The 18,569-nt window shown below is 38.1% G+C and overlaps 1 protein-coding gene across 8 annotated transcripts in view; it reads right to left on the reverse strand.

The window, feature by feature from the left end:
* MTA3 (metastasis associated 1 family member 3) overlaps window positions 1-18,569 on the reverse strand; it is a 168,939-nt gene that overhangs the window by 113,698 nt on the left and 36,672 nt on the right. For all 8 annotated transcript variants that reach the window (XR_010934065.1, XM_067703128.1, XM_067703134.1 and 5 more), the window contains exon 4: window positions 7,558-7,684. Coding sequence is in view for 7 of the 8 variants with exons in the window: in XM_067703128.1 (XP_067559229.1) it covers window positions 7,558-7,684 (127 nt within the window). In the remaining variant the exon portion in view is untranslated. The remainder of the gene's footprint in view (window positions 1-7,557; window positions 7,685-18,569) is intronic.

Below are 18,569 nucleotides of genomic sequence, written 5' to 3' on the forward strand. Positions count from 1 at the left end.
TTCAAACAAGCCCATGAGTTTTTTCTCAAAATGATCATCACACTTTCATATGCAGCAGAAACGATTTATGCATGCTTCCCTTTTCAGCACATGGAACATTAAAAAGATGTGTAATCTCTTTTTTCTTCCAGTTTTATTGAGGTATAATTGACATACAGCACCATGTAAGTTTAAGGGGTACAGCATAATGATTTGACTTACATACGTCGGAAAATGAAGATGTATAATCTCTTGAAATAAGGGAGAGGTGATGGTTGCACAACGTTGTCAGTATACTGAATTTTTTATACTGAATGCCACTGAATTGTACCCTGTATACTGTACAGTGGTTAACATGTGTGAATTTTTCCTCAATTTTTAAAAAAAGGCATTTGAGACTTATTAAAATTAATAAATGGTACTGTTTTGCCAAGAACATTCTTAAGTGGAACTTGTCTTTTTTTTTTCTTTTCTTAATTGCAAATGCATACAGTACAGTGACGAATATAGCACAGTTTGGTGACACTGACGTGATTCCTGCTGACTTGGTGCCAGCAGTTTACCCACCACTGCTTTTGCACATGATTTTGCTTTTGCAAAATCAACATGGAGAAAAGGCAAATAACATCTTACTGTTGTTATGAGAATAGTTTTGATCTCAAAAAGGCCCTCTTGAATGGGTCTACAGGGACATCCAGAAGTACAAGAACCATGATTTGAAATGTTCTTGGTCCTTTTGATTCCCAGAGATTTTGGACTCAGCTTCTCAATTTATACACACATACACATACACAGACACACACACACATACACACACAACCCTGCTAAGCTTTTCTTTGGAATTACATTGAATCTTTGGATCAATTAGGGAAAAACAGACTTACTGTCATTTATTTACTTAATCTTTAATTCCTTTAGCAATACTCTAATTTCTGTGTGGAGTTTTTACACATCTTTCCCTTTTTTTAGACATCTTTTTTTTTTTTAATTTATTTTTATCTTATTTTTGGCTGCGTTGGGGCTTCGTTGCAGCATGCAAGCTTCTCACTGAGGTGGCTTCTCTTGTTGCGGAGCACGGGCTCTAGGCATGTGGGCTTCAGTCGTTGTGGGATGCAGGCTCAGTAGTTGTGGCACACAGGCTTAGTTGCTCCACGGCATATGAGATCTTCCCGGACCAGGGCTCGAACCCGTTTCCCCTGCGTTGGCAGGCGGATTCTTAACCACTGTGCCACCAGTGAAGCCCTGGACGTCTTTCTTTAGATTTATTCCTAGGTGTTTGATATTGTTTGATGATACTGTAAGCAGTTATCTTTTTAAACTTAATTTTCTAACTGACCTCTCTTCACACCATATGCATAAAACAGACCTAAATATAAAAGGTGGGATAGTAAAACTTCAAGAAAACATAGAAGAATATCTTCATGACCTTAATTAAGAAATCTCTGCCCATTATAAGATCGTGACACTTGGATTGGTTTTTGAATAAGCACTCTTTCTGAGTAACAAAATATTAATTTTTTGGTTTTTTGTTTGTTTTTCGCAGCTTACGGGATCTTAAGTCCTGTCCCATCCCCCTCCCCCCGTTCCCCCCCCCCCCCCCCGTCTCCCTACAGTGAAAGCATCGAGTCCTAACCACTGGACTGCCAGGGAGTTCCCCAAAGTATTCTTACTCTAGATTCATTCTGCTCCTTCATATATATCAAACCTATCAGGCATGTCTATTAATGTCTCAAGAATGGAATTTTTCCAGCCTTTATTTAACTGTCCTCCTCCCCTCCTCCTGCTGTTCCATCATTCATTTTCCTACCAAATTTCTCACATATTTAAAAACAAACCAACCAACCTAGAAAGAGCAAAGATGACAATAGCAGTACTGAAGAATAAGCATTGCTTAACGACAGGAAGCTGCACACAAGGAATGTAGCTCCTCTGCCATTGAGTAAACTCCAACAATGTGCAGCCCAAATCCAAAGAATACACATAAGATTAGGAATGAAAATGCACTGAAGATACACCAAAATGTCAGTGCTGCTTGGTGGAGGGATTACAGGGGTGTGTGTGTCTTTTTTGTGTGTTTTTCCCATTTCAACAATAAATTATAATTCTTCCATTATCATAAAATAAACAATAAAAGTTTACTTTTAAATTTTAATATGCAGTGATGGTGAGGAAACAGCAAAATGGGCATATTCATAATATACTGTGGTGGGAATATAAACCGACAGAATAATTCTTGAAGGAAACAGCATTTTGCAACAAAAACATTTGGAAAATGTACCCCTAAATTAGAAACAGGTCTGCTATCAAACAGTAACAGTAGCTAATGTTTCTATTGTACTTTACTACTACTGGGGAAGGGAGAATAAAGATGAGTTTAGTTTTTAGTAGATTCCCATCTATTCTGTCTTCATCAAAAACAGCCAGGTTGCCACGCAAGGCAGAGGATTAAAATGGATGCAAAACGGCATTTCCCCTCTCTAATGTCCAAATGTACAAACTTTTTTTTTTTCTCTAACATCTCTATTGGAGTATAATTGCTCCACAATGGTGTGCTAGTTTCTGCTTTACAACAAAATGAATTAGTTATATATATACATATGTTCCCATATCTCTTCCCTCTTGCGTCTCCCTCCCTCCCTCCCATCCTCCCTATCCCACCCCTCCAGGCGGTCACAAAGCACCGAGCTGATCTCCCTGTGCTATGCACTGAACTCCCTGTGCTATGCCGCTGCTTCCCGCTAGCTATCTACCTTACGTTTGGTAGTGTATATATGTCCATGCCTCTCTCTCGCTTTGTCACAGCTTACCCTTCTGCCTCCCCATATCCTCAAGTCCATTCTCTAGTAGGTCTGTGTCTTTATTCCTGTCTTACCCCTAGGCTCTTCATGACATTTTTTTTTCTTAAATTCCATATATATGTGTTAGCATACGGTATTTGTCTCTCTCTTTCTGACTTACTTCACTCTGTATGACAGACTCTAGGTCTATCCACCTCATTACAAATAGTTCAATTTCGTTTCTTTTTATGGCTGAGTAATATTCCACTGTATGTATGTGCCACATCTTCTTTATCCATTCATCCGATGATGGGCACTTAGGTTGTTTCCATCTCTGGGCTATTGTAACTAGAGCTGCAATGAACATTCTGGTACATGATTCTTTTTGAATTATGGTTTTCTCAGGGTATATGCCCAGTAGTGGGATTGCTGGGTCATATGGTAGTTCTATTTGTAGTTTTTTAAGGAACCTCCATACTGTTCTCCACAGTGGCTGTACCAATTCACATTCCCACCAGCAGTGCAAGAGGGTTCCCTTTTCTCCACACCCTTTCCAGCATTTATTGTTTCTAGATTTTTTGATGATGGCCATTCTGACTGGTGTGAGATGATATCTCATTGTAGTTTTGATTTGCATTTCTCTAATGATTAGTGATGTTGAGCATTTTTTCATGTGTTTGTTGGCAGTCCGTATATTTTCTTTAGAGAAATGTCTATTTAGATCTTCTGCCCATTTTTGGATTGGGTTGTTTGTTTTTTTGTTATTAAGCTGCATGAGCTGCTTATAAATTTTGGAGATTAATCCTTTGTCAGTTGCTTCATTTGCAAATATTTTCTCCCATTCTGAGGGTTGTCTTTTGGTCTTGTTTATGGTTTCCTTTGCTGTGCAAAAGCTTTGCAGTTTCATTAGGTCCCATTTATTTTTGTTTTTATTTCCATTCCTCTAGGAGGTGGGTCAAAAAGGATCTTCCTGTGATTTATGTCATAGAGTGTCCTGCCTATGTTTTCCTCTAAGACAAACTTTTAAATAATACTTTTTCCATCATATATCTAATGTGCTTTCATTTCAGAGAAAAGTAGAAATATAGAAAAGAATAAATATGAAAGTTGCTTGCATTTTCTGATAGTAGTGCAATCCTGAAATCTATCAAATACCAAGTTCCTACTTACATTTGTGATGCTGACTCCTATCTATGAATGAAAATGACCTCATTTATTTGCAAAAAAATCTTTAACTAAAAAAATAAAACAAAACAATTCTGCAATAAACATATCAGTATATATATTTCTACACACTTGCATGAGAACCTCTGTTAGATAAAATCAAAAAAGTGGAATTGCCAGGTCAAAGGATATTCACACATTAAAGTTTGATTTCTCTGATTATATTAACATTCGAATATAGAAGAGTTATCTATTTCCCCACCCTCATCAACACTGAGTGTTAAGACAAGAACTTCAGTATTCCATCCCCCAAATACCTCTTGTTGGCTAGAAACTTTTCCGTTTCTCCCTTTCTCATGGTTGCTATATATGCTTTATAAATTCATTTCGTTTGGTGACAAAAAATATGTACACAAAACAGATTTCCTATCCTCTGCTTAGCCCTCCATGTGAAAGTTTGATGTTGACTCTGCTTAGCCCTCCATGTGAAAGCTTGATATATCATAATATTGTATATTTGCCCCCACGTGATCTGAATTCAAGATCTGAATCTGCCATTTAAAAGCCGTGAGACTGACAACTTAACCTTTTTGCTTCAGTTTCCTCATCCGTAAAATGAGGATAATAAGAGGACCTACATTACAAAGTCATTGGGAAGATCAAATAAAATACATGTAAAGCAACTGAAATAACACCTATCACAAAGGTTCAATAAATGTTAGAATTTTTAAAAGCCAAGTTCAATAAACATGGGCTCTATATAACTGAACACAGTATTCTACACACACAAACACACACACACACACACACACACACACAAAGTGACAGGTCTAGCACCTGGCATAACAATAAATTTTATAGTGCTTTATAGCCCATGCAGCATATAATCTATTATTAATGACCTAAGGCACTGTGCAAGAAGCATGCTGTCTCTCCCCTTCACCCCAAAAAGTGTTCCAAAGGAATTCTCATGTTCAAATCCTATCTATCCTAACAAGATAGATACAAACAAATCCTCAACAAGAGCTGAATCACTAACTCTACACAGAAAAGTCCTGGTCCTATTCATTCTCTTCCAATGAAATCAGAAGGAAGGAAGAGTTGCCTCCCTGCCACTTTGGGAAGCTTGTAGCACCCAGTTAGTATTATAGCTCACAAACTACAAAGGACCTCAGGAATGCCTCGGTCAGGTTTTCTCCTCTGTTCCATACAGCACCAAGGAAATTCTGGGCACTTAATAATGCCCCTAAGAATAAAAAGCCAGTATTCATCAAATTACCCCTCTTTGCTGCCAAAGAACAATGGGACTTCAGTAATTTTCTCCTGTTAAAGCACAGATAAATAGGGCATGACTTCAACGTTAGCAAAATGTCAAGATCACTCCAATGTGCACTTGTTCTACATCAGCATGAGGGCTGGTTAGCACAGCTTTGTGCTTTGGCTGGAGACTGCCCCTAAATCCATTCAGCTGTTTGAAAATGAGAGCCATAAATGAGAAAATATGCCTCCACACTACTCCCTCTCAGCTTGGAGAACAAAAAAATGTAAAAAAACAAATGCTTCAAATGTCTATATCTCTTCCTCATAATTCAAAATAATTGCCACCAGGTAAACTCCTTAAGTTTACAAGCTGGGGAAACTTGTCTTATTTATCAAGCAGTTAGCAAGCTCCCTAATTGAGAATATACTCAGGAAATGTGTGCAACATGACTGAATGATTGTATATTCTATGTAATTTCTATGTTCAACAAAGGGGTGTCTTGATAATTACATTTCAATATACTCTCTCAGTCCTTATGAAACATGAAAAATACTTCACTAGTTTTTCCATTCCAAGCAATCTGTTAAAGGAAACCAACATTACTTATAAACAGATTCCAAGCTATCAGGAGGGTAAATTAAAAATATACTTGCGTGTTTTGGATACATTTTTAAAACCATTTGTCAGATTCCTGTTCTGGCAAGAGTCTTATGACTGGCCACATAACTTCTTGAGCTTAAAATGAATCTTTATATTCTAGCTTCTTCCAATTAAATGATAAATGCATATGGCTCTTCAGCATTTATTAGTTACCTATATCTTTAAAACAATTTTCTTATTTCTTGAAATACCCCTATTTTTAGGTTAAATACTATTCCCACATTATCTGGCCTGATTATCTTTTCTAACACAGGATGTAAGTCACACAGAACATACTAACTCTAGCCAATCTAAACACAGTGTCCCCATTTTTACATACTTTCTTGAATTTGATTATTTTCTAGTTATCAACATACAACAGAATTTTTCTGTAACAACAGAAATCTAATATTCTGTTGTAGTTGCTGTATCATAATACATTTAACCAATTCCCTACTAATGGACATTTACTTTCAATTTTATACTACTAAAGGCAATTCTGAAACAAAGATAAACACAGTGTCCCCCAAAAAACCTAAATAAAGCAATGATATGATGTTAACTACTGAGGAAGATCAAGTTATCTCTGAAAAGATTTGGAGAAAAGTGATTCTGGTATCTTTGTGATACACTTCCTGCCTTAGAAGATCTCTGTGTCCATTTCTGAAAAGAGAAGTATAAGAATACACAAAGGTCCAGGGAGTTGCAGCATGTGTGCTTGTGTTACAAAGACCAAACTGGAGCTTCAGGAAGTCTCCAAACATGTCTGAGCCCAAAAAAGACAGACTTAGATACAATACCGACATTCACGGCTAAAGAAGAGGGGCCAATTTTTTTTAATAAACAGTTAATACATTTTATTTCCATATATAAACAGTTTTTAAGACAATAATAACTAGTGAGGAGTTGAATAAAAGAAGTAAAGATTGTGAACAACAGTTGAAGGAATTCCTTTAACGTTAGGGGATAAAAACACTGCATCCTGGACACAGGCTGTTCCCTGCACACACCCATGCTTACCTGTTCCCTTTACCTGAAACATGCCCCCCAATCTCTCGAAGGCTGAGTAGATGCCAACTCCTTCTGAAGTTTTTGAGTTCAGAAAGAGCTCAATTGTATCTATGCTTAAATCTTACCACTACCGGATCAAAAAGACCACCACCATTCTCCCAAAACTACAAACCAGGGACTAGATTTCACTTTTACATCCCATCATTACACAGATCAGATACAAGTGAGTGAGTAATAAAGAATATAAAGTTTTCATCCCAGAGGACCTCAAAAATAAATAAATAAATCAAAAGTCTTGTATCCTACAAGGTCAAGAGACAAGTGCCGGGAACCAGATCTAGAACCAGGTTCTAGTTCTTGGACTCCAATGACTATATTATTTTCTGGGAATCGGGAGAAGACCAGCATTTCCCAAAATGGTATCTGCTGGACACTGTTCTGCAAGATGCTAATACATACTTAAATAAACTGGAAAAGTCTGGACTAAAACAAAGCTAACACGGTTACTTTACTACAGAACATATGCAGGGCTTTAAAATGCTAATATACACTATAAATTTCCAAGATAAGATTACATAATGAAGCCTTTAGTGAACTAATTTGAGCAAGATTGTTGGGGAGAGTTTGAAAAATGCTTCAAAAAGGTTGTTTTAGTTTGTTTGTTTGTTTTTCCCAATTGTCACAATATTACTGAGTACTTCAGATCAACTTCTAGAAAGTTCTTACCTGATATGTGTTGCAGGCAGAGATTCGTATTGGCGAGACAAAAAGAGCTCCCTATGTTTCAACTGATGTTTCTGTTTATCCGTCAAGTCAGCCTCAATTGTTGTTTCAGATTCTTCCTCAATTTCTTCTACACAAATAAAATTCAAAAAATGCATTATTACAAAGTACATTACCTATTTGGTTATTAAGATAAGACTTAATCAGCCTTTCTTTCATTCAATATTTTTTTCAAACGAACTGATTTTAAATTTAACTTGTCATTTGAATTACAACCATAAAATTAAGCTACCCAGGCCTCAAAAGAAGAACTCCAATTTTAAGATGGCAGATGGAACATATGCATCTATCTCCTCTTCTCCCATGAAACTACACCAAAATATCAATGAAAATGTATTAACATTTCAATTACAATAAAAAATGAAGCAACAGGGCTTCCCTGGTGGCACAGTGGTTGAAAGTCCACCTGCCGATGCAGGGGACATGGGTTTGTGCCCGGGTCTGGGAGGATCCCACATGCCGTGGAGCAGCTGGGCCCGTGAGCCATGTCTGCTGAGTCTGCGCGTCCGGAGGCTGTGCTCCGCAATGGGAGAGGCCACAACAGTGAGAGGCCCGTGTACCGCAAAAATAAAAAAAAGCAACAATGGAAGAAAGATTTTCAAAAACAACAACAAAAGATGGAAAATAGATTAAAATAAAAAGGAAAAGTACACACTTAGTCAAGAGAAGGAAGTGAAAATCTATGTGCGTACAGAGAGGGATGCCACAGAGAAGGTGGGCACAGGGCGAGTACTGACTTATCCCTTGAAGCTACCAAGTATTATGAGAAAGAAAGTAGGGTGAGAGCAAAAAAGCAGGAGACACGGGTTGAAAGTCTATCTATAACACAATAACTTAATCCCAGAATACTCCAGTTAAAAAGAGTACAATCAGAAACAAATAGTATAACACATTTCAAATTTGATAACACAAATAAAAAACTAATAGAAGGATTAGAGGATAATGTTAATGAAATCTCCTAGAAATTAAAACAAAGAGATAACTGAAAACCAAAAGATTAAAATAGTAAAGAAGAATGCATGAGGTCCAACATCCCACTAACAAAAGTTCCATAAAGAAACAACAGAGAAAACAGATTCTTTTACCTCTTTGTTTGTTTGTTTTGGGGGCAGGGGGGGATGAGGGAAGACCTATCAAAGAGACGATTCAAGAAAATTTCCCCTTACTAAGTGTCCAGTGAGACTGAATGTCCCGATTGAATTCGTGTCATACTTAACTTTTTTTTTTAAGTGACAGCATGAGAAGATTGCAACCATTTACAGGAAAGAAGTGTAGGCACAAGCAAAGAAACCAGAATCCGAGTGGAATCACAGATGAACAGCAACATTCTGTGCTAAGACAGCACAGCAATGCCATCCAAGAGGAAAAATGACATTCAACCTAGAATTGCATAGTCAACTATCAAGTCTTAAAAGAGAATAAGGACAAACTTTTTGCATTCATTCAACCAAGATTTACAGTTCACCCTTGAACAATGTGAGTTTGAACTGCACGGGTCCACTTATATGTGAATTTTTTCAATAAATACAGTACATTGGAAAATTTTTTAGAGGTTTGCAACAATTTGAAAAACTTCACAAATGCGGACTTCCCTGCCAGTCCAGTAGTTAAGACTCTGTGCTTCCAATGGAGGGGGCGCAAGTTCGAACTCTGGTTAGGGAACTGAGATCCCACATGCTACACGGCACCCCCCCCCAAAAAAAAAAAAAAAAAAAAAGAAAGGAAAAGAATTCACAGATGAACCACGTAGCTTAGAAATATCAAAAAAATTAAGAAAAAGGTATGTTGGGACTTCCCTGGTGGCACAGTGGTTAAGAATCCGCCTGCCAATGCAGGGGACATGGGTTCAATCTCTGGTCTGGGAAGATCCCACATGCTGCGGAGCACCTAAGCCTGTGCACCACAACTACTGAGCCTGTGCTCTAGAGCCCGCGAACCACAACTACTGAAGCCCACACGCCTAGAACCCATGCTCCGCAACAAGAGAAGCCTCCACAATGAGAAGCCCACACACCGCAAGGAAGAGTAGTCCCTGCTTGCCACAACTAGAGAAAGCCCACGCGCAGCAACGAAGACCCAACGCAGCCAAAAATAAATAAATAAAATAAATTTATTTAAAAAGGGATTTTTCACTTAAATGTTTATTAAAAAAAAAGGTATGTCATGAATTCATAAAACATGTGGATAGTAGTCTATCCTTATATAGGCATAAGGTTAATGATATTTAATAAAAACTACTGTTAATTTTCTTACTGTTTTATAATTTTCCTTTCAAAGAATTACATTACCATTCATTATATTAAATTGCCTCTCTCTCTAGTAACTGGAAAAACTGCTTATCAGCATATTATCACAGGTAGGTGGGGTTTTTTTAAAAATTGTATCAATGTTTCCAATAGTGTACTAGGAATATAACTGTAATACTCTATGCCATAAAACTTTTTAAATGATTCATTCATTATCGTATAGGCTAGGCAACTGTGAAGCAATCATATCAATTACACTAGGCTACCATAAAGAATCATATTGCTGGGCTTCCTTGGTGGCGCAGTGGTTAAGAATCCGCCTGCCAATGGAGGGGACACGGGTTCGAGCCCTGGTCTGGGAAGATCCCACATGCTGTGGAGCAACTAAGCCTGTGCGCCACAACTACTGAGCCTGCGCTCTAGAGCCTGAGAGCCACAACTACCGAGCCCACGTGCCACAACTACTGAAGCCTGCGCGCCAGAGCCCATGCTCCGCAACAAGAGAAGCCACTCCAATGAGAAGCCCGCGCACCACAACAGAGATAGCCCCCACTCGCCAAAACTAGAGAATGCCCGCGTGCAACAACAAAGACCCAACAGAGCCAAAAATAAATAAATAAATTTATTTACTTATTTAAAAAAAAAAAGAATCATACTGCTGATTCTTCATTATCAATGAAGATCACTATAGCACGGATCACTATACCTGTAAATAAATATGAAATTCTTTTCACATTTTTTTTTCCTTTTTAATGTCTAGTGTTAGTAACACACATAACATCTACAGTGTTTTGTATTGTGTAAGACAATACTGATGTAGGTACTGACAGACGATTCATCTTATAATTAGATTTATGGTATCAATAAATACAGCATAGTACTGTAAGTATATTTTCTCTTCCTTGTGATTTTCCTAACATTTTCTTTTCTCTGGCTTACTTTAAGAATACAGTATATATTCTGTATGACATACAAAATATGTGTTAATCAACTGTTTATGTTACGTATAAGGCTTCCAGTCAACAGTAGGCTATCAGTTAAGTTTTGGGGGGAGTCAAAAGTTTTATGAAGATTTTCAACTGTGCAGGGGGTTGGTGTCCCTAACTCCTGCATTACTCAAGGGTCAACTGTATTAGGCACCAAAATCAGGCACTAATCAAGGTGCTGGAGGCAATCAGTGAGCAAAAAAGTTGCTACTATGAAGAAATTATTCAAAGTGTTTGCCTCTGGGAAACAGAGCTGGAAGAAAAGGATGGAAAGGGAAGACAAAGTTTTGCCTGAGATTTTTTTTTAATGCTGTATTTAATATTCTTTTTAAAGAAAAAAATTACTAGATGTCATTTACAGATACAATTCCAAATAATTTTAGATATAAAGTTTTTAAAAATATAATACCTGTAGAGGCTCACAGATCCTCTGCAGCCTTACCTGGACCGGACCAGAAGAGACTGTGTAGCTATGGGAATAGCAGGAGTACTGAGAACTCAGAGTCAGGGAGGGGGTGACTGGATTCTCACACAAGAAGTAAAGCCCAAGGTTAGGCCTCAGAGCCTTCATTTCTGGACAGTGACAAAACAGACACACACACGCACACAGCAACACATTTCTGTTCCTCAAAATTGTCTCTTATAAATTTCTTACGTACGGACCCAGGACCACAAGAGATTTTATCATATGTGACCCCCTAGTTGTAGTTCTTCTGAGTTGTATGAGGGCAATTAATAGGCTAAGTATCAAATCTTTTCTACCTTCAAACTTTTAAAACTCTGAATTGAAAATGGACCTGTAAAAATTAGAAACTGATTTAGAAAAACATGCATCTAGCTCCAAAACAGAATAATGTGATTTAAAATTCTTTGATTGTTCTTTATAATGAACTACTCAAAGAGAAATGAAGCAATAAAAGAGCCATTTACTTGCAAGTCTAATAACATCTCACCAGTGGAAATCAATGAAGTTACTGCTGCATTGGCACTATTAGCACCAGCAAATATCACATACAAAATTATACTCTTTACCTAATTAGGATTTGATAAATTGTTGTTCCATAAAACACAGCTAACTGAATTCTAACGTGTACCCTATAGAGCTAAAACACCAACAAGCTCTAAAAATAATGGTAACAACAGCAAATCTTATTTTCTTGTACAATCTCTTGATACTGGGTGAAAAGGAATAAAATCTCTCAAGTTCAATCTAACCAAACACAGAAATCACCACAACAGCATCTGAAACTCATTTTTTCAAATTTACAAGTTAATTTCATTTACATATTTGTATAAATTTCTACTGGCTTCTGAACAAGAAATGATTCCCATGCCATTAACATCCTAAAAACATTAAACAACCGCAATGGCAAGAATTGGCATTTAGACAATGAAAAATTTAAAAGAATAGAACCATCATCAAAAATAACGGGGCTTCCCTGGTGGCACAGTGGTTAAGAATCTGCCTGCCAATGCAGGGGACATGGGTTCAAGCCCTGGTCCGGGAAGATCCCACATGCTGCGGAGCAACTAAGCCCGTGCGCCACAACTACTGAGCCTGCGCTCTAGAGCCCGCACACCACAACTACTGAGCCAGCGTGCCACAACTACTGAAGCCCACACACCTAGAGCCTGTGCTCCGCAACAAGAGAAGCCACCACAATGAGTAGCCCCCTCACCACAACTAGAGACAGCCCACGTGCAGCAACGAAGACCCAACACCACCAAAAATAAAAATAAAAATAATTTTTTTAATAAAATAAAATTAAAAGGGCTTCCCTGGTGGCGCAGTGGTTGGGAATCTGCCTGCTAATGCAGAGGACACGGGTTCGAGCCCTGTTCTGGGAAGATCCCACATGCTGCGGAGCAACTAGGCCTGTGAGCCACAACTACTGAGCCTGCGCATCTGGAGCCTGTGCTCCGCAACAAGAGAGGCCACAATAGTGAAGAGGCCCACGCACCGCGATGAAGCGTTGCTTGCCGCAACTAGAGAAAGCCCTCGCACAGAAACGAAGACCCAACACAGCCAAAAATAAATATATAAATAAATAAATAAATAAAAGATTACTATTAATTAAAGAAATAAATAAAATTTTAAAAAAAGAAATTAAAGAAGACTTAAGTAAACAGGAAAACTATGTTCACAGATTAGAAGATTTAACATTGTTAAGATGGCAGTACTGCCTAAGTTGATCAACAGATTCAATGCAACCCCTACCAAAATTCCAACTGTCTTTTTCACAAAAATTAGCAAACTATCCCAAAATTCATATGGACATGTAAGCAACCCAGAATAGCCAAAATAATTTGAAAAAGAACAAATTTAAGAGTACTCACACTTCCAGATTTCAAAGCATTCTTCAAAGCTACAACACTTAAGACGGTGGTACTGGCATAAGGATAGGCATAGATTAATTAGAATATAACTGGGAGTCCAGAAATAAGCCCATACATTTATGTTAAATGATTTTGGATAAGGATGCCAAGACAATTCACTGGGGGAATGAATAGTCTTTTCTACAAATGGTGCTGAGAACAACTGGACATCCACATACAATGAATAAAGCTGGGCCCTCACACCACATACAAAAATTAATTCAAAATGGATCAAAGACCTAAATGTAAGACCTAAAACTTTTATAAAACACTTAGAATAAAACACAAGTGTAAATCTTCATGACCTTAGACTAGGCAATAGTTTCTTCACTATGGCACCCTAAATAAATCACAAGCAACCAAAGAAAAAACAGGTAAATTAGAATTAGTATTAAAATTTTTGTGCTTAAAAAGTACTCTCAAGAAAGCAAAGAGACAACCCATAGAATGGGAGAAAATGTTTGCAAATCATGTAACTCATAAGGTTCTAGTATCCAGAATATATAAAGAACTCTTATAACAATAAAAAGACAACCCAGGGCTTCCCTGGTGGCGCAGTGGTTAAGAATTCGCCTGCCAATGCAGGGGACATGGGTTCGAGCCCTGGTCTGGGAAGATCGCACATGCCGTGGAACAACTAAGTCCATGCGCCACAACTACTGAGCCTGCACTCTAGAGCCCGTGAGCCACAACTACTGAGCCCACGTGCTGCAACTACTGAAGCCTGCGCACCTAGAGCCTGTGCTCCGCAACAAGAGAAGCCACCACAGTGAGAAGCCCGTGCACCACAAGGAAAAGTAGCCCCTGCTCGCCAAAACTAGAGAAAGCCCGCACACAGCAACAAAGACCCAACGCAGCCAGAAACAAAATAAACTAAAATAAATAAATTTTTAAAAAACCATTCACAAAAAAAAAAGAAGACAACCCAAGACAACCCAATTAAATAATTGGCAAAGGATCTGAATACATTTCTCCAAAAGATATACAAAGAGCCAATTAGTACATGAAAAGATGTTCAACATCATTAGTTACTAGGGAAATGCAAATCAAAATTACCATGAGAGGACTTCCCTGGTGGTGCAGTGGTTTGAGCCCTGGTGAGGGAAGATCCCACATGCTGCAGAGTAACAAGTCCCGTGCACCACAGCCCGTGTGCCACAACTACTGAGCCTGTGCTCTAGAGCCCATGTGCCCCAACTACTGAAGCCCACGTGCCTAGAACCCATTCTCCGCAGGAAGAGAAGCCACCGCAATGAGAAGCCCACGCGCTGCAACGAAGAGTAGCCCCTGCTCACTGCAACTAGAGAAAGCCCACGCGCAGCAGTAAAGACCCAATGCAGCCAAAAATAAAAATGAAATAAATTTTTTTAATTTTAAAATTAATTATTTAATTATTTAAAAACTACTATGAGATATTTCACATTGACCAGAATGACTATAATCAAAAAGATAACAAGCAAAAATGTGGAGAAATTGTAATCTTTGTACATTATCAGTAGAAATGTCAGATGGTGCAGCTGCATTGTAAAACAGTTCAACAGTTCCTCAAATTGCTGAACAGAGTTGCCATGCAACCAAGCAATTCCATTCCTAGGTGTATACCCAGGAGAACAGAAAACATGTCAATACAAAACCTGTACATGAATGTTTATACAGCATTATTCATAACTGCCAAAAAGTGGAAGCAATCCAAATGTTTGATAAATGGATAAATAAATGTAGTATATCCATACAATGGGATATTTACCATTTAGCCATAAAGAGGAATGAAGTGCGGATTCATGCTACAACGTGGATGAACCTTGAGACATTGTATTAGGCTGTATTAGTTTGAACAAAGAAACTTTTTGGCCAACCCCATACTAAATGAAATATTACAAAAGTGAAAGACACAAAAGGTCACGTATTATAGGATGCCATTTATATGAAAAATACAGAATAGACAAATCCACAGAGACAGGAAGTAGCTTGGTGGTTGCCAGAGGATTAGTGGAGGGAAATACAGGGACGGCTAATGGGTACGGGGTTTCTTTTTGGAGTGATAAAAATGTCCTGGAATCAAATAATAGTTATAGTTGCATAAATTTATGAATATACTAAAAACCACTGAATTGTACACCTTTTAAAGTGGTAAGTTATATATGGCATGTAAATTATATCAAAAAGAGAACAAGCTAAACCTTAAAAAGGGCGGGGGGGTGCAAATGAAATGCAAAAAGTCAAAAGAACAATGGATAAATTTCAGCATAGTCATGGAATGGGATTCTACTCAATAGCTAAAAGTTAATGAGTGAATACATATATCAATATGGACAGATCACAAAAACTTGATATTGAGCGAGAAAGCAATCTGTAGAAGGACACATATGTAAAACACCATTTTTTAAGGTGCAAAAACAATGCTCTAAATACATACATATGTAACAAAACTATAAATACACGAATGGGAAAAAAAAAAAACCACACACTAAAGTTGAGATAGCAATTCACCTATGGGGAAACCAGGAAAGCAATGGAGTTGGGAAGGGATGCACACAGCACTAAAAGAATCTGAAGCAAATATGTATGTCACAATAAGGGAGGACAAAGTTGGTTGGTTCGTTCATAATTAGCACATTATTCTCTCTTTTCTGCTTCCTAAAAATACCTCAAAAAGTGAATAGGACTCAAGAGAAGGAAAACTGTAACTAAACTTTAATCCATGTTAAACTGTTTTTTTCCTTAATGAGACAACCACCACAGTTGATCATTTTTATGTTTTAATTTTTTATTATTTATTTATTTTTTGGCTGCATTGGGACTTCATTGCTGTGCGTGGGCTTTCTCTAGTTGCGGCTAGCAGGTGCTACTCTTTCATTGCAGTGCACGGGCTTCTCATTGCAGTGGCTTCCCTTGTTGTGGAGCACGGGCTCTAGGTGCACAGGTTTCAGTAGTTGTGGCACGTGGGCTCAGTAGTTGTGGCTCACAGGCTCTAGAGCGCAGGCTCAGTAGTTGTGGCACATGGGCTCTGTGGCATGTGGGATCTTCCCGGACCAGGGCTCAAACCCGTGTCCCCTGCATTGGCAGGCGGATTCTTAACCACTGCACCACCAGGGAAGTCCCGATAATCATTTATTTACCTATGTCTTCCTTCTCTCCATATCTTTGTATCATCTTGCCAAAATATTAATTTCAACTGGCATTCTGTATAACGTTAATTTCCGAAATATATACAAATAAATATACATAATTATAACTATACAACTAAATTTTGGGTTTGAAGATTAAAAAAGGAAGGGAACAAAATAGAAATGTGGCCCATCTTGGGAGATCAAAAACAGGTAAGCACCAAGAGTTGACTGCTTCTATAAAGAAATGCATGAGATAAACAGGGAGAATACTGGAGTGGATGAAAAGTTAATAGAAGTAAGAAGATCACATGTAAAGTTGAAAGGAGTCTCTGAGGTTCTGGTACCTAATCCATGAGACTTTCACCAACCTCCAGGTGGAGGAGTCCCCTCCTCTTTGCTATAAAGCAGCACCCACATAAGCTTAAGGTACTTACTTGTCACAGTATGCTTTGTGCAACAGTCATCTGATTCACAGAGTCCCTTGAGAACAAAGATGGGTCATTTATCTTTGTATCAATGCTGATTTTCTCATGGGGTAGAAGAGACAGAACCTCAAGAAATGTTCACAGCAGACCAGGTAAAAATTATCAGTAACACTCAAATCAGCTGCTGCGACGACAGACTCACAGAGTTATGACATAAAACACCGCAAAGAGTAACCATCAAAAGGTTACTGTTCAGGCTTCCCCAGTGGCGCAGCTGTTGAGAGTCCACCTGCCGATGCAGGGGACACGGGTTCGTGCCTTGGTCCGGGAAGATACCACATGCCGCGGAGCGGCTACGCCCGTGAGCCATGGCCGCTGAGCCTGCGCGTCCGGAGCCTGTGCTCCGCAATGGGAGAGGCCACAACAGTGAGAGGCCCGCATAACGAAAAAAAAAAAAAGGTTACTGTTCAAGGGCTCTGTCACATCTCATCCCAGTGCTTTCCACAATTCTTCCCAGATCTAACACAAGGTGGATGGGATACCAGGCTTCAGAGTCACACTTGAAATCAAAGTCTAGTTCCATCCGTTCCTAGTTGGGGGCAAAATTATTTACTCTCTGTAATCCTCAGTTTCACATCTGTAAAACGTGGACATAATTTCTCCCTTATAAGGTTATTGTGAGAATTAAGATAGTGCACATAATTTGCTTAGCACAGTGCCTAACACAGTGCTAAATTTTAAAATTTGCTATTACAATTTTTTAATGAATTCATATAATTTTCTTTGACATTTGGGAAACAATTCTTATCTCCTAAGACAATGGTTCCTAATTAAGAAAGCAAATCATGTTAAAATTAAAACAAATTAAAAATTGCTTTCACTTTTTGTAAACAACCAAAAACAGATATCCAGACCCCACCCCTGGAAATACTGATTTAAAACTTCTAGGGTACAGTCACACCAGTTAAGCCTCAGTTAAGAATCATTATTATAAAGCACTAATTTGAAAACATTTTTCTGGCAGAACACCTATGCCAGCAATTCTCAAGCTTTTTAGTCTCAGGACCCCTTATATTCTTCAATTCTATCAGGAGTTTCAAAGAAGTTTTGTTTTCATTGGTAACACATCTACCAATATTGTGTTAGAAATTAAAACAAATAAATTTTGAAAATACTGGAAATCACAAGCACACAATGCATTATCATGAGTGATGAAGTCATCACATGTCATAAAGCCTGGAAAAACTCTGCTATACACTCCTGAGAGAATCAGAAAGACAATTAAATAACAGCTTAGTATTATCAAGAAAATTTTCACCACAGACACCCTGAAAGATATTCAGGAAAAACTGACTTATGCAAAAGAAATATTAACTCGAAGTCTAATTTGAACAGAAAAACAAGAACTGGCTAAAGCAAGGTTTTTTTTACTCTATTGGGTTTAAGAAACCTGTCACAGAAATTTTATCTTCACATTGTGAGATACAATGACTCATAAGTTGTTATATAGCAAGTTAGGATCCCATCAGAAATTTAAGCTATTTCTGCTTTACATTTATTTATTCAAAGAACACTGCATCTGGCAAAGGCTGCCCAATCTTATAATATATTCAAAGTCCATCTGGAATTTTATGCAGCCTTAACATGCCACCATGCATTTTTCCGTTTGCTGTCAATTTCAAAACTTAAGAAACAAAACGATTTACAAGCAACCATATTTTCCGGCACCACAAGACCACCACCCTTCTCCCATTCATTTCAGACACAGCAGCCAGCATCTTCCCACAATGCAACTCATTTCTCTTGCTTTGA

This window comes from Pseudorca crassidens, chromosome 14 (genome assembly GCF_039906515.1).
Source record: "Pseudorca crassidens isolate mPseCra1 chromosome 14, mPseCra1.hap1, whole genome shotgun sequence".
NCBI lineage: Eukaryota > Metazoa > Chordata > Mammalia > Artiodactyla > Delphinidae > Pseudorca > Pseudorca crassidens.